Below are 16,965 nucleotides of genomic sequence, written 5' to 3'. Positions count from 1 at the left end.
ATATTACCTTTCATTCTGACAACCATCTCAAACTTTATTTATCATGTGAATCAGTACACAAGTCAACAAGATTTCTGACTGGTCAATATTATTTCCTATCAAGATACAAGTGTTGACTCTTTCTTAAAGAAAAAATTACAATTAGAAATTTTTCTAAGATGTTGTTGGTGCACCAATAAAGAATAGTACTGAACAGGAAATTTGAATATGAAAGAGATCATAATCTGAGCTTAAAACTAGTAATGATTCCACCAAAATCTGAATGGTTTTCATCTCTGCATAAGTTTATCAAGTTTACAAGATCTCAGTGTGATACAGACCAAAACAACAGGGGATGTGGCTCAATTTCTGAGCACAATTTAAAACAAAACTAGTTTCACATCACAAGTATCATTTTAATTTGTATAATTTACAGCTCTTCAAGTTTTTATTTGGACTGTGATGCAGAAGTAGAAGCTGTACGGCTGCCAGACGCTGACATGGAAGCAGACCGACTTCCAGATCGGCTACGGCTACGCTTTCTCTCCTTGGCCTCCTTCATTCTCTGAGCCAGCAGCTGAGCATATTTTGCAGCATCTTCGCGTTTCTTGGTTGCACGCTTTTTCTTAAGCAGGAGACGGTGTCGTTTACGTTGGAGCACCACAGGGGTCACAAGTCTCTGTATCTTGGGTGCCTTGCTACGCTGCTTCTTGCCTGCAAAATTGACAATAATAGTGAAGCAATTTTCCTCTACATTGTAAATCTGCTTTTAACAAATAATCATAACATTACAAAAAATGGGATGATCCAGATATAAACTCATGTCACATGGTACATCAGGGCTGTTCCATTTAAACATAATATGGTACCCAGCAAGGGCAGTTTTTAAATAATATATACCAGGGTACTTTAATTTCACAGAGTCAATATTAAAATAATGAGAAAATTTTAAATTGCATCTAAGGTTGAGTATCCCATAATAAAAGTGCCTTCCCTGGGTCTCTGGTATGTTCTACTGCAACAGCCCTCAGCAAGGAGCTCAAATAACAGCAAGGAGGTTCAGACAGTAGTAAAGTAATTATTTTCCGTAAGGTGTAACAAAATATACTGCTGTTGCAAACTTCAAAAACATGCATTTCAAAATGTTAAAAAAGTTTAAAAGTGCGATTCAAGACTGATATAGTGATGGTAAACATTATGTTCAACTATGAAGTTTGTGAAGTACACTTGGACCGTAATTACCTCCAGTAATTTCACAAAATGCAGTTTCAAACCCTATGAGCTCAACAGCTTCATGCCTATATTTCCAAGATTTTTATATGGAGTCTTGCTGTTTTCAGAGACCAAAATTCATTAAGAACCTCTTTTTCTCCAGCTGAGCATTCCTGTCAGAATGTGATATGTTTGTGTACAGAAACAAGAGTGGTCTGGAGATGTGATTGGGGACTCAAGATTTAGCCACCAACACGGCTGGTAGTGAACGCTGGATTCCAGGGATATCAGAGCTTATAGAGGGTCGTTATGCTGTCTCCAGTTTACCAGACGCAGGAACTGGAGAGGATGCAAGTAAAGTCACCCTAGTGGAACTAAATTTACAGCCAAGTTTAAGAATTCCAAGGAACGCAAGGTAAAGGCAAGCCAAAAACATCTTTGGCCAAAAAAAAAAAAAAAAAAAAAAAAAAAAAAGAAACAATAAGGGAAAGGACCTTATTCCAAGGAACATGAACCAAGTTAAGGATGGTGAGGAAATTCAGTCTCACATTTACAAGGTCATGAGAAGGGATGAACTTGTCCCTTTCTAGGTTGGGGAAAAGACCAAGATGAGTTAGAGTTGGCCAACAGAGGGATAAGTCCTTCAGAAGAGAATATCTGAGGACATGCACATCAACCAGTTGTTAAAATAGTGGGTCAATGGGGACCCCTCAAGACCTGAAGTGGGCCGCTACTACCACATTCATTATGGTAAAGGTTCCTGGGGTGGAGATTACCCTAAAATCTATGGTCAATTCCTTCCATGTAATTGGGTCATGGTACACAAAAGAATGTCAGCAGTGGCAACAATGAGAATGCAAGCACCATTAAGAGGAGTACAAGCTTCTAAATGTGTAAGATAGGTATATTGGACTGGAACCAGTCAACCAAATGTAGCAGTGAACAGATTTTTTGTTTGATTCTGGATTGAACAGGTAGCCAGTGAAGGTTACAGAGCATGGGGGAGGTGTGCTCAGTTCTTTGTACTCCAAGGATGATCTGAGCACCCATGTCTCAAGTTTCTGAAGTAGTATATACAGAGTCATTCAGTGTATCCTCCAGGGGTGTAAAATTGAGGGCAAAAAAACCCCACAAAACCCCTTTGTGTCAGAACTGGGGGTCAAATGAAAAATGCGGGGTTCAAAAATGCAATGACAAATTTTCATCTGACCTGTACTTTTCCAGCTTGAAATAGGAATTGCAACTTGCACAACAATCTCTCTAACAATGCAATAAACCAACACACACAATTAACAAACAAATACATTGTCCATTCACAGAAATAATTTTATTTGTTCATTTTCCTTTTAGTTCAAAGACATACTTTTAACAGTCTCCTTATAATCTTATTGTAGCATTATAGATCAACACATTATATGTGACATATATAAGCCTATACAAAAACCCAAACAAATCTTTTTAACCAAATGGCAGTTAATTTGCTGCTTGTCATAAAATGTGCATTATCATTGGCTTCATTGTACTTTGTCGTAGAACACATTTATCCAAAAATCAAAGAGGCTAATGATTCTTTTCAGTAAGTTACACTTAAACTATTAAATCTTTCTCTTATTGCAGCAAAGTCAAAAAATGACCCCCTGACTTTGTAATCCAAATAATGCATTTATCTCTGCAAGCTTACTGATTTCTTTGTTGTGAAAGAATGCCTTGGGTGATAATGTGTTCTCCAGATATCATGTGGTGAACAAGAGCAGACTTTAAAATTCTTAAACCCTATCACAAAAGGATTATTCACTTTTGCAGTATTCACAATCACGCAATCAGAGGTCACACTTCTAATTTCGATGGATTTGCCATATTCCAATCAAGGGAATTATTTTCAGAATTTTTCATTAAAGTGAGATCCACACCCTTTTGTGTTCTGCTTCTTTCATTTTCTTGGCTAGTGGTTTTGAGTGCATGCCATTTCATCTGGAGATGCTTTCTAGTCCGACAAGCATTGAGGTTAGTTTGTCTGGACATCTTGCTGAGCTCGATGTAAATTGCAAAAGAGCTCACGAGATTAGGGGAAACTGCACAGTCATAACAATGCCCATGCTCAAAATATATACAATGCCGTTCCTCATCCTAAGCATTGGATATTGAATAAATTCTGATCGCATTATGTAAATCTTTGTGCAAAAAAAACCAGCATGGCAACAAAATGAGTGCATCAATTACCTCCAGTGTGCGTCTCTGACACAAACAGGCATAACAGGAAACACTGGAGATTACTAGACTTCAACATAAAGCAATCACAGTTGGGATATACTACACTGCTGCAATGGGTGGACAACTTAAAAATCACATGAGCTGCTCTGAGGGGTACAAATTTAGATGTCCTGTTTGTATCTGAAACATTAGTCTTTGATTGCTGTAACACCACTTGTACAATAATTGGGTGGGTGTGGAGTTCTGACAGAGCCATTTGACACATTCTTAAAAGTTTGCGAGATTCAATTGTCATCAGTAACTGCTTCCGACAACTTATGTAATCAGTTTTGATGCTAAGCTTCAATAAAGTCTTCTAAACAATGTGGGAGAAGCATTGATGAATCAAATTTACAAAACACTCCTTTTTGTAACAAAATGTCCCAAAAAATGCCAGAGGGAATAAAAATTCACACTAATTACATATATTACCTAGCTCAACTACAAAGTTTCTACAAAATCCTCCAAGATGTACAACAAATGAATATCAAAATACCTCTTTTGGGAAAAAATTTTCAGGGAATTTCTTCCCAAAAATGGCATAAGTAAAACCTCGTTGTGCATTTGGACCAACCATATATCTACCTACAAAATTTCTAAAAGGCCAGGGCCTGCATTTAGAGCCCACAGTATGACCTTGACACCAGGGTCAAATGGAGACAATGAGGATATTACCAAATGAAAGGTCTTCACACTATAACAATTCATAACCAGTACGAAAATATGAGGAATTTCTAAGAAATATTAAAAATAAATCAAACATGCTATATCAAGTCCATTAATACAAATTATGACTGAACTTTACCATTAGGTCAAATGAGCAAGAGTTCATGTCACTGAATTAACTGACTCTGCTTCATAATGAATCATCCCCAAGTATGAAGACAATCCCTCTTGGGGTTTGGGAAATACAAGTAAAACCAAAGCCATCACACAAATTTTCTGTGATCTTGTATCCAGGGTAAAAGGGGCTAGCAACATGGCCATAGAATAAACTGACTGTGGCAAATACGACTAGCATAAGGGCTGCTGTCAATTTGATTTCTATACCTCACTCCCAACTGATGTGGCCGTGACAGTAAATCCAACCAGCAATGCAAGAGGACACAATTCACAAAAGACCCATTTTTGGGGGAAATTTCCAGAAACTGACCCCAAAACGAGCCAAGAAAAATAGCAAAAAGCTTATTGCATATCCACAGTAGCCAATTACATGGGCCACACAGACTCAACAAAATTCTCCATGAAGGACAGAAAATGGTAGTAATGTACAAATGGAGGGACTGATGCACTGATGCAATTAGAGAAAATATATCTCCCTTTGGGGAAGGGGGAGGGGATATAAACCCAATTAATACCAAACTATGGATAAAAATACAATATTCATTATAATCTTGTTTGGGGCACTGGTAGTATTTTCCTTTAATTTTCTAACAGTGATTTTGGAACCAGCCCTAAACATGAATTCACAACAATTTCAAGAAGGAAAATGTGCTCTAATCTCTGTAATCAAATTCTTGTTAGGTGTCTATTTTTTTAAAACTTAAAATATTCCTGAAAAGTTATCTTTTGCGTAAATGTTACTACTATCTCGGCCACTGAGATTTCAAGTGCAAGACAATCTTTAAATGTTGTGCAACTTCAAGATATCTTTGGAATGAACCTTTTTATGTTTCCCTTCTGCAATGAATAATTTTCTCACCTTCTTTGGCAGGGAGAGGTCTCCTTACAACATACTGCCTGACATCATCTTCCTTGGACAGGTTGAAGAGTTTTCTGATCCTGCTTGCCCTCTTAGGTCCCAATCGCCTGGGAATGGTTTTGTCAGTTAAACCTGGGATATCCTGATCACCTTTTCATATAAAGAGAAAGATTTGATGAAATAAGCATTACATTGAAAATATTTATTTTCATTTATTATTATAAATCACACAGCTTGAACATTATTTTATGTTGCTTACAAAGGAAAATTTAGATCACAAGGTACACAGTTTAAAAGCAAGTCCCAAAGACATGAATTAACAGGAGTTACCTACTTTCTTACATTTTTAATTGAAAAGCCTATTCATACCAAAAGACATAAAAGATTAACTGTACCATGTAAAGGCAGCATCAGCTTTGTTTCTCAATCAAGACTCCTTTCATCTAGTCATGAATTTGACAACTCTAACCTTTAACCTTAACTTGTAAAGGCAGCACAAGCTTTGTTTTATGTGAATTTGATAAATCTGACCATAATCTCATGGCTTGTAAAGGCAGAACCTGCTTTATTTTCCCAGCTGATACTCCTTTAATGAAGCTGTCTATTGGATACTTGTTCTATGCAAATTAGAGTCCTATTTTCAGTTCACTTAAAGAGCTTCTCTGAACTCCAGTTGATGACAGAGGTTTAGCTACAGTGGTCCTTTAACGAGATTTCACAGAATGTATGATCAAAGTGTCATTTAAAGAAACCAAGCTCAGTCTCCACATAAAATAATGGTATCTGAATTACAGATGTTCTGTCAGTTAGCACGTACCTTGTAACTTGTATATTACACATTGTTAATGTTGTTGTCGAGTTTAACACCATTTTTAGTGCACTATAAACATTACATGGTGGCCAGTATAACTGGTGGAAGAACAAGTGAAACACTGGTAGAAACCACTAACCCATGGGAAGGTACTGGCAAGCTTTCTCACATACCCACACTGGCTGAGCCAGAGACCTAAACATGCACGGACAGGTGAGATGGCAGTGATTGGTAAACTTGAGCACTGAAGACCACTCAGCCATGCAGTGCCCATGCATACTTAATTGTTAAACTAAGTTTAAACATACAATGTCATAGACTAGCAGTTAGACGATGCATTAGTATAGCCCAGAAAGTTCATGTTCATGTACAAAAAATGTTTCTTTAAATTGGTTATAGAGAGGAAACTGATTTGATGTGGCACATACTGGAAATATGGATGAAATTCACTTTTTTTTAATTAATTACAGTAAAATCTACTGTATAGCTAGATGGAGACAAGACTGTGACAGTGTGAACTTTGGAAATGAGAATACATTTCATTGTGGCATTGTATTGTTTAGCAAATGGCATGAAACTGAAGCTACTTGTGTTTGTATCAGAAAGTGTACTGTAGCTTTAATACCAGGCAGTCCCTCCATACTGCACAATTTATATAACTTGGATAATTACATAATTTTTTTTATTCAGCTAGAAGTCAAGCATTTCTCGCTTCATTATTAGCACACATCAATCCGCCTGATAGTGATATATCAGGTGCAAAAGGAAAAACACTGAACATTTATGCTTCTCTCTGATTCGGATTTAATTTTGACCGGCAAGCACTCATAGTGCTACAGAATGGGAAATCTTCAATGTTCTGTATTGAATTGTCGATAGCAATCCTAACTGGACAAATCATCCTCAGTGAAATAAATGTTTTAAAATTAATTTTCTTCATACTGGGGATTCATAAGCAGTGATTCCTGTACAAATATAAAGTGATAAATGGGTGGCTATTGGCTTCTAATGAAACCACTGCTTTTGATCCTTATATTAATATTGTTCTTCTTTAATCAGGGTTAGAAGTGAAAATAAAAATCTGACAAACTGTGCCTCGAGTTTGTTAGTAAATATAATGAAAATAAGGATAAAGCAAAAATTAATAAATAATTAAATGGACCAGATATCTTCAATTTGAATACTTCTTGCACTTTTTAGACTGCTAGGTTAACCTAACAAAAAGAAAAGTGCATAAAAAGCAGGTCTGGGTGAGCCGTTCACCATTTTTCACCCAAAATTTTCAAGTTTTTAATTTTTAGGAGTCCTTCATGGGTTTTTTCCCCCGACTTAAAAAAAAAAAAAAGTATCCTAAGGTCAAAATGAAATTTAACGATTTTCAAAGTTTCTGAGGTCCACTTCTAACTTGCTTACTCCAAGTGCAAACCATCCAAAAAACATGGTTCAGATCTGTGATGCATAACTGATATTCAAACTTCTGACCCCCAAATTGTTATGCTACTTCATTTAAAACAATAGGAAGTCAGCCACATAGTTTGCTAAAGGTAGGATACTGGAGAACTGGAGTTATTGAGTGGACATGAAATTGGGTACGGATGGACATCACAATATACACTTCTGAATTCTAGTTGATGTATACAAAGATGGTATAAGCTCCTGAGTACAGCCTATATGAGGCCTATGTTCTAAATACTGACGTGTTTTGCCCTGTCAAAGCAGAAGGAACCTGGTGGTTATGCCGCCATATAGTTTGCTAATGGTTGAGGCTGGAGAACTGGAGTTACTAAGCGGAAATGAAATTGGGTACAGATGGACATCGCTCAACACACCTGAATTCTAGCTGATGTACACAAACATGGCACAAGCTCCCGAGTATAGCCTATACTCTAAATGTTGAGATGCTCTGCCCTGTGAAAGCACAAGGAATCTGGAAGTTCTATAAATATCAAGCCCTCATAATTTTGGGGGAAAAATCTTGGCAGCAAATCTTACATATGCGAGGATCACACCAGATCTGAGCAGGAAGAGTGAAGTTTATGGAAACTAAAGTTGCTGATGGATTTAAATATACAGTGCACAGCTTTCAGTCACAACATGACTATATGTCTCGGCATGGACAAAGCTTCAGACAGAATAAACAAGTTTTATGATCGGACAGGTGTTCAACTTGAGAAAAGAGGCCAATAAACCTGACATTATTTTGTTGCCAAAGTTCTTTCAAGCATTAGTTACACAACATACATGCTATAGTCATTGGCTAAACACAAATATAATTCATTATGAATAGCTCTGCAATAAAATAAATAGATACATATTGCTTGATAACAGAATATAACTTGAGACTGATCTATTAAAGGCAATTATATCAATCCCAATAACTAATGCAACAGTGGAATAAAATTCACAACACATCTTATGAGTATTTACCCTTTTTAATAATCACCAAGCTGAGAACACTCAAATTGCTGTCAACAATACAACCCCTCACAGACTTGCGTCTTCTCTCTCCATGTCGGCGAGGGCGGTAGCAAGAATGCCCCTCGGATAGCAGCAATTTGACACGTCCTGTGGTCAAGACACCTTGCTTCATAGGGAAACCCTGCTTGTCGTTACCACCAGAAATTCTCAGGATGTAACCCTGTCATTAAAAAACACATGAACTGATAAAAAGTATTCTTCTATTAGCCCCCTCCCCTGCTTTTGAAACCACAAAATTATGCCATTATCATCAGAACTTTGTGCTTTACTTGCAGTACCATGATACCTCTGACATGTTTTCTTGGTGCTGATGCCCCACCCCCGACGTGTGAAATTGATACATTTTTCAGGTGAGACAGAAGGCATCTTATTGTAACCAACATATAAGGCTGAAATAGGCACAATAACTTCACTACAATTATTGTATTTGCTGTTCTGTTTTCTGCAAGTGAACTTTTATGAGAAACTATAACGTTTAATTTTGGATACTATGCAAATAACATACTTAGTAGTAAATTATGGTACAAAATTCACAAAATATGTAAAACATTACATTGTTACTAATACAACTTGACTTTGAAACACAGCCTTGGGGAGGAGGTGGGGTGGGGTGGGGTGTGAAAATAGACATCCAATCTGACCCTGCCAGGAATTCAAGTGATGCTGTGCCACACCATCCCATCATAATTCATCAACTAGAAAATTAATTATCACTTTCTAATTATAAGTATATACCATTTTTTTACGTAACAACACTGGGCAGCCATGTCTGCATTCATAACATATTTCCTTTTTGATTGTGATTACCAGTTCCTAAAGAATAATCCATTGTTTACAGATGTCTGGATTGTTGCCCGTTTAAAGTGACCAATTTAATACACTACATGTAAAATCAACTTTGGTTTAGGTTAAGGATCTGGAAAAATGTGGAAATGGAAACAAATATATAAGTGTTGCTATGTAGCATTAAAATTATTCAAGGGAGGTAACCTTTTTTGATTAGAATGAGTTGTATCCCTTCACATATCTTATTGCCCATTCAATGTTAAAATGTCAGCACAGCTAAATATTGAAAGTGACTTATTAGAAACAAACTATTTTTTAGTAAAAGCAGCAGGCAGCATGCTCGAGGATTTGATGTATGAAGCCAAAAAATTTACTTCTCGTCTTTCACCATTTAAAGGATAAATGTTACAAACTTCTGTTAAAGTTGAACTTTTTACAGACCAAAATTGCAGTCTGAAACCAAACAATGAATAGAAGAATCTATCACTACCTAGCTAACATCTAGTGATGTCTCCAGCTTTTTAAGAAAACAGGGTTCATACAGGTACAATATGACAAAATTCAAGGACTTTATTTTGATTTTCAATGAGTCTTATATCCAAGCTCACCATAGATATCTACATTTGGAACAACCTTCAGACTTACTTGTGGCTCATGTAACTGCATTTTCCTCTCCCAATAAAGTTCACTAACATTGGTACAATAAACAAAAAGTCAAACTAGCAAAATGTTTATTAACAAGCTCTTCCTTAATTTCTCTTCGACTCCTTGATCTTAGCATCCAGCTTATTGGAAAGACCTTCATAAATTCCAAGTTTCTCCTCAGCTCCTTTTCTATTAGCATTGGCCTGTGCAAGAAATTGCCACTTTAGTGTCTTTTCTGCTTTTAAAGACAGTTCATCTGCTTTCATAATCTAATCTGGCCTGCTTTTTTCTTCTTTTCAGATCTTCAATGTCATCAAGAACTGTCTTTATTTTCCTCTGCCCAGACTCAGACTGCTTCTTTTCCCTCTCCTTCTCTAAATAAGTTTCATACTTCTGTCTTGCTGAAGATGCACTTACAAAAAGCTGATTGGTGACTGGAACATTCAGTACTCCTCCCACATTTCTAACATAATCACATATGATCTCTGTGCAACCATAAATTTTCACACTCGACTTCCTTGTTTACAGAAAAGCAATGATCTACTCTTGCTTGTCCATGGGAGAGTGTCAACAGGAGCTTAACAATCTCCAGCAGCTGCCCATACCTAGCATCTGACATGTGCTCCACAAAAAATTTGTCCAATCTATCCTTGTATGGATCAAAGCATGTAAACTTATTAGTACCAATTAACTATTAGACTGTCAAGAAAGTCATTATATTGTGGTAGGATGACTTCACCATCAAGCAAATTGATTCTTTTTGTTGCAATAATCAACTTCATAAGTTTTTTAAATTTGTCCCTGCTGTGATTTGTATGTCTGGCCATTTCCCTTGGACACAAAGATACCATATTTCTAACCAAAGAATAAGTGATTGGGGATTTCACAGTAATCTTTTTCAACACTTCAATCACAAATGCCATACATTCCATTCTAAACGCCATTACTTCCTTTTCACTCGTGGTTGCACTTCTAAACTTTTCTTCCGCTAGTAGACCGATGTCTACCTTCTTGCATGTCAAAAGACTGGTCTTCTCTAAATCTATCCTTAGCAACTTTTATGGTGTGGTTGCCTGGTCCAAAACTTAAGGCTTGACAACTTTCTACATCAAGCATTTGATGACTGTAGTCAAGTCATCCACCATAAAAGGTACCATGGCCTGATCTGTTTGGTAGTTAGCCAGGAAAGGCTGCAATATGGTTGCAATGAAGCAACAACAAAAAGCTCTAGCTTTGCTCTGATTAGCTTGCCCTTCACTGCTTGACTTGCTACATCAAATGATTTCTTGGTAGGCTTAGCTAACTGTTTTGACTGAACCTTCCTGACATAAAGTTCAACTGAATCCCACACCTGCAATGCTTGCTGGGAAATGAGTATGTTTTCTAACCATCTATGGTCAACAAATTTTAGTGGCATGACTGTACTGCGAACCAATTTCTGGTCATCTTCTCCCCTGGCAGGTGAATCTTTAAAAAGATAGTACAGACTGCACAGAAGTGAAGCTATTCCCCATTCTGTAACAAGTGCACTTGCCTTAAATGCATTATACAGTCCATATGAGTCAATAGTAATTAAATCATGGCCATAGTCTGTATTCAACTGGCATTGGATAATGTTTAAAACTTTCAAATTCACATTGGTCCCGTCCATACTTGTCTGCACCATGTTGTGGATATTCAACTGGTCCATTGTTTCTTCTCTGAAATGATCAACTATGTCAGCAGCTGTAGAATGGCCTGCAATTAGACAGGATAAATAATATAAATCTTCACCAATTGCCTGGGTGAATGCCAAGTAATAATTAATGTACAAAATGTCAATTTATTTAATTTTAGTTGTTGCACTTCATTATATATGTATGATTTATGCTCATTTAGTATTTTGTTATTCACCTATTTTTTAGTAATTCCAAGGAAAATGTAAATGCAATAAATATTTATAAACTTGACAGCTAATGAAAACAAGAAAAGAAAAATATATATATATATATAAAAATAACAATAATAAACAATATACTTACCTAAATGCTGAACCCAAGTATCTGGTCACATCCTGGTTTGTCCCACCATCCCAGAATCTGACACGTATGTCCATCTGCCTTTCTTGCATTTTCTTGTTCAAGGATTCATCAAATAGAATCACACACTACTGACACTAGATAGAATTAATTTTTTAAGGTGTTTTTCAATGCCAAAAACCCACAAGATGTTTTCCTTTCTACACAGGAAAACTTTGCAGCCAGAGCACTGTCTGGGCACATAGCATGAAAAAGACGTTGGCAATATGTTCATTTGATTTGTAGGATGCACGTGTGACCACAGTATGCAATGTCCATAAAATTTTTGAATTCAGAACATTGTTCTTGGAAAGGAAGTTGGAAATATTTGCAGATGTTGATTGTGTGGTTGCAGCTGCATCAGATGTTGGTGGGGGTAACATCAATCCCATCATTAATTTCTCAGAATGTGACCGTCTTAGATATAATGTTACTGTCTCTGGCACATGTTTTGATTTTGTCGGTTTTTATTAAAAAATAATACAAACTCACTGCTGACACTGACGCTTCACTTTTCTGGTGTAATTTTAGGGCACTCTCACCCATAGCCCCAATGTCTATAGCTTTGTTGCACACAAAACACAAAGCGTAATGCCTGTCCTGGGTCTCCTTGACCCACCTGTAAGAGCCTTTCCATTCATGATTAAAAACACACTTCCCTGTTAACATTTTCATGTAGAAGCCAAGGCCATAAGGTGTGATGTAAGAAATAGAAAGCCACCATACTGCCATTCCCACAATGCTGTTAAACGGAAATCTTGAGTAATCTCCCTTTCTTTTATTACTGACCAAGCCACAGAAAGCAAAGGTCATATAGTCGATTGGACATTTTCTGTAATTTTTCCACAGAGGATTTAAAAAAAAAAAAAAAGGTTGATCTTTTATTTTCTTAAAAATTCAAGCACTTTTTAAGGATTTTTGCTCATTATCAAGCACTTTGTAAGGACTTTTCCCCACTGACATTAAAAATAAGCACTTTTCAAGTGGATTAAAAAAAATAAAAAAAATATAAGCACTTTTCATCCAGCAGTTGAAAATTCAAGTACTTTTCAAATCTCTGCGAACCCTGGAAATGAGGCTTCAAAGACTCAATGGGTCATTTTTTAAAAAAACCTTTCTTGTTTCGGGGTGGGTGTGGGTGGGGTGTCCATTGTTATTTCATTATTTAATGTGTTACTCGTTTATTACATCATCACAATTTTGAACAATTACATGCAATTCCTTAAAGTGATTACAGCAAATTTATACTAGTATTTCTTTGTGATACTAAATTAGTGTTAAATTATCATCACAGGTTATTATTTAAGAGCCCTTAAAATTGTAATGACAGTAACTATACATTGCTCCATCATGGTAATTCTTTTAAATTTCTGCTCAGTTGGAAACAAAACATGATTGTTTTTATCTGGGATATAAACATTGTGAATATTTCATCCCCAGCATATTATTTTAAACAATCACTCCAGACCTGCCAACCCTAACAAGACCGTCTCAGGAAGGCAGTTAATTTTTTTTTCTGCAAGCTTGACCAGATTTCATAAGGTTTAAAAATAATATCATATACTGCTATTGTAAATTAGGAAAACATGTATTTAAAAAAACCTATACAGTTCAATGGATTTTTTTCCCTTTTTCACTTGATGATGGCAGTATCTGCCACCACAAGATGTACTCCAATCAACATGTCCAATAAATGTATTTGTGTCTCTTCCTCCTTTTATTCACAAGAATCTGAATACTCCTTTTTAGTCATCTGTATCAATTAAAAACACTTTTTAAGAGGCTCATCTTCCCTTTTGTCTTTAACGTGCATTGCTTGCTGGATGCCTTTAAAATAAATTCTATAATCAACAGTTTGATCATGCAGACACTTTGTAGGAAAAAATGTGCAGTTTAAAGCATCTGAGGCACTATCGTAAAGTTAGTCCAGTTCCCTGACTAACCCTACTAAATCTAATATGAAATGAATTCAAATTAAACATGGATAAGCCAGTTATGCAGATTGTATCACAACAATCGATTTCTGTAGTCTTTGGTTTTATTCCCAAGTCTACATTTTAAGGGTCATTTTCATAAAACTTGCCGTGAAATTGTCAGGGTTGGCAGTCCCCTTTACTAGCATGTTTGACACTTGTAGCGTGTGCCAATAAGTGACCAAAAGGAATAATATGAAACATATTCGGACCAAATCCAACCTTCAGAAACAATTTGGACATCCCCATGTAATGTTTAAGTTATTCAGTAGCATATATGAATGTGTTTTGAAAGACTGGGAATCATCTTTGAATTAATTACAGTAGTTGTTTTCTGTGTAAATTTCACATTACAAGGGCAACACTTTGTCTATACCAATGTTGTACTGTCCATTGCAAATCTGCAAAGTTTTCTTTACCTTCCATTCATCTCCAAGGCAGTCAGCGCTGACCTCTGCTGCTATACGCTTGTCATAAAGAGGCCTGAGTTTCTTTTCATCGTCAACCTCAATTAGTTTCTGGCAGCCAGTGGCTGGGTAACTTATGTTGAGCTGTAACAGAAACACACACAGCAACATAAACACTAGGTATTTTCATTGTACATTCTTTTTACCTGTAAAGATGTGTCTACAATATACTGGCAAAGGCCTGTAAAGCCTCAAGGGTTGATTCCAACAATACAATTGTGGGACTTGACACTCTAGAATTTGGACTTTCTCCTCGCAAAATGGTATTTTGGGGAATTTTTAACACTTGTCTTATTTTTGTTTACAAGTTCCTAACATTCATCACTAATAATTCGTCAGTTTGTCATATGTCCCTTTAAAGCCGATTAAAATATCTTCATATTATAAACCAAAATTAGTTGTACTACTTTTTTCTTGTTTTGAAGTAGTGGTAGGAGAAATTGCTGGTTTCATCATTCATGCATCTAACAAATTTCAACTGCATGATGATAATTCTGTTTACTTTTTGATGACATTAGAGGTGTGCAATGATCTGATGGAACCACTGACCTGTTTCACATCCAATTAAATTTCCATGTTTTAAAGGAGAGGAATCTTTGCAGTCAGCAAACTTGAATACTGACCACTATTTAGAACAACATTCCATTACCAATGCTTATGATACTATACAAGCACTAGCTGAAAGTAATTTCCTAATAAAGGAAGGATTATATCCATTACGAAAATGGGGGCTGTCTGCTCTCATCAGCCGTTTGGCAACATGCATGACTTGGAGAATCCAAACACTCAGTGTCTACGATACCAGCGATTCAGATGAAATAGTCATCTCAGAGTCTGATAATGTCACCTAAACAAGATTAAAAGGTGAAGTTTTGTTTACCTTGCATTGTCTTAACATTACCAACCCATTTTCATTTCAGATTATTGCATAAACTATCAAAATAAACTGAAATCTCAGAGGTCTCGCTAGGATTTTGAAACTAGGAGTCCAGAACATTCTTTGAGAGTCCAAACACATGTCCAAGACCTTCCCCAAACAGTGGTTGAGCAACATCAGAAAGATACAAGGCCTTTAAATATTATTTTTCCCAAACCAATTAGTGTCCAAAAATGTCATTAAATATGGTAGGTCTCTCAATATTAGTCTGCAAAAGTTTCTATCTTTGGGTATTATTAGTTCTTTGTTCTAAATATCAGTATAAAGAGAATGAAAAGTACTTGCCATTGGCTACTTATCCTGAATAAACTATATGTATGCATAAATATTTATATTAAATTTGATGTGTAGTTGTGGTATGCATCTGTGCTAGTACAGGGATATTGTTGACACTTATTTGTACAATTAGTTCAATACATTTTAGTTTCTATTTTGAAATTTTTCTGCATGTGATAAATACATGTTGTATTTTAACACTGCTAAATTAGTTTTCATTGCTGTACATTGTAGTCATCTGCAAAATGCATGGGGTGCTTTAGAAAGTAGGATGCAAGGCGGCATCTGAAAGTGGCTGGTACTCGACATAAGAGGGAAATATTAGACTATTAGCCATCCAAAACATAAATATCAAGAACAAGGTCTTACACGCTAGGACTGAGCAGGGAATATGAAAATATTCTCGAGTCTTCATTATGGGGATCTTCATAATGTTTGTGATTGAAAAGTGTGCCATTATTATTATAACCACAATACATAATGAACTGCGTTACCAACTTCATCACAAATTACTTCTTATAGCCAACACTGGCTCTCATACATTTTTTTTATAGCAACTACCATGTATGTTGTTCATGACCAACTATTCCTACATGTAAGACCTTGACAACGGTATTTATGTTTTGGGCATCTGGGTCTTACTAGGGTAGTAAGACGTAGCACTAAAACTGTGCTACGTATTAATTGTAGGACTAAGGATCGACCAGAATTCATTTTATTTGCAAACAGTTATGTACAGGGAAAAAACGGCTTATGTTCACCGTCTTCAAGTTTTAAAAGTCTACGTGCCACTTAATGGATTATTCACAAGTGTCAGTGGCATTTCTTTTTGACTACATACATACTCCATATTTCTGTACACTGTATCGAAAGATGTGAAAATGGTATTGAAATTTTGTTAGTGATTTTTTCACACACTCAATGCTAAACGCTGCCGGATAGTTAAAAGAAAGAAATGGGACATCACTATTACATTAAATTTCAGTCATTTCTTCACATAGTACCATCCCCCACCCACTTGAACTGAATTGTGCATTACCAATAGCCCTTAACTCAGGTGACGGGATGTATTTAAATCGTATCCATCGAGGATCATTTTGATCAATCAGCTAGGTTTATCGTGTGTTAAACAGAAGAAACAATACTAAGGAGTTTATCTCTTAAATATTTTCTTTCAAGATGACATATGCTTTTATTTTTGTTTTAATATCGTACCTTCATACTGATCACACACTATCAGTACCCCAACAACCGGAAAAGGGTTATTCCAACTATTGTAAACCGGAAACTGCTTGCTTGCTAGGCTCAAAACAAAATATTTGCTAAAATAGTTATCCTTATGAGTTAATTTTAAATCTGTTTCTGCTAAATAATATCGAGTATTGATTATTC

At 36.1% G+C, this 16,965-nt stretch overlaps 1 protein-coding gene across 1 annotated transcript; it reads right to left on the bottom strand.

Moving 5' to 3' along the window:
* Positions 1-374: 374 nt before the first annotated feature.
* Positions 375-16,878, bottom strand: LOC149801586 (small ribosomal subunit protein eS6-like). The gene is made up of 5 exons (XM_089955820.1): positions 16,789-16,878; positions 14,313-14,444; positions 8,382-8,592; positions 5,144-5,293; positions 375-693 (listed from the first exon to the last, which is right to left on the bottom strand). The coding sequence occupies exons 1-5, from the start codon at positions 16,792-16,794 to the stop codon at positions 428-430; spliced, it is 765 nt and encodes a 254-aa protein (XP_089811946.1). The 5' UTR covers positions 16,795-16,878; the 3' UTR covers positions 375-427.
* Between the last annotated feature and the right edge of the window lie 87 nt (positions 16,879-16,965).

This window comes from Sinohyriopsis cumingii, chromosome 4 (genome assembly GCF_028554795.1).
Source record: "Sinohyriopsis cumingii isolate HCF-2022 chromosome 4, ASM2855479v2, whole genome shotgun sequence".
Taxonomy (NCBI): Eukaryota; Metazoa; Mollusca; class Bivalvia; order Unionida; family Unionidae; genus Sinohyriopsis; species Sinohyriopsis cumingii.
The sequence above is the reverse complement of the archived record's forward strand: the minus strand, read 5'-3'. Positions and strand labels throughout refer to the sequence as shown.

What these genes read in the sequence shown, in the direction of transcription:
- LOC149801586 (XM_089955820.1), bottom strand. An exon ending in GCCTTGGAGATGAATGGAAG is followed by an intron (nt 8,593 to 14,312) that starts GTAAAGAAAACT and finishes TTTTAATGACAG; the next exon opens with GGTTACATCCTGAGAATTTC. An exon ending in ACCTCTCCCTGCCAAAGAAG is followed by an intron (nt 694 to 5,143) that starts GTGAGAAAATTA and finishes TCAATTTTGCAG; the next exon opens with GCAAGAAGCAGCGTAGCAAG.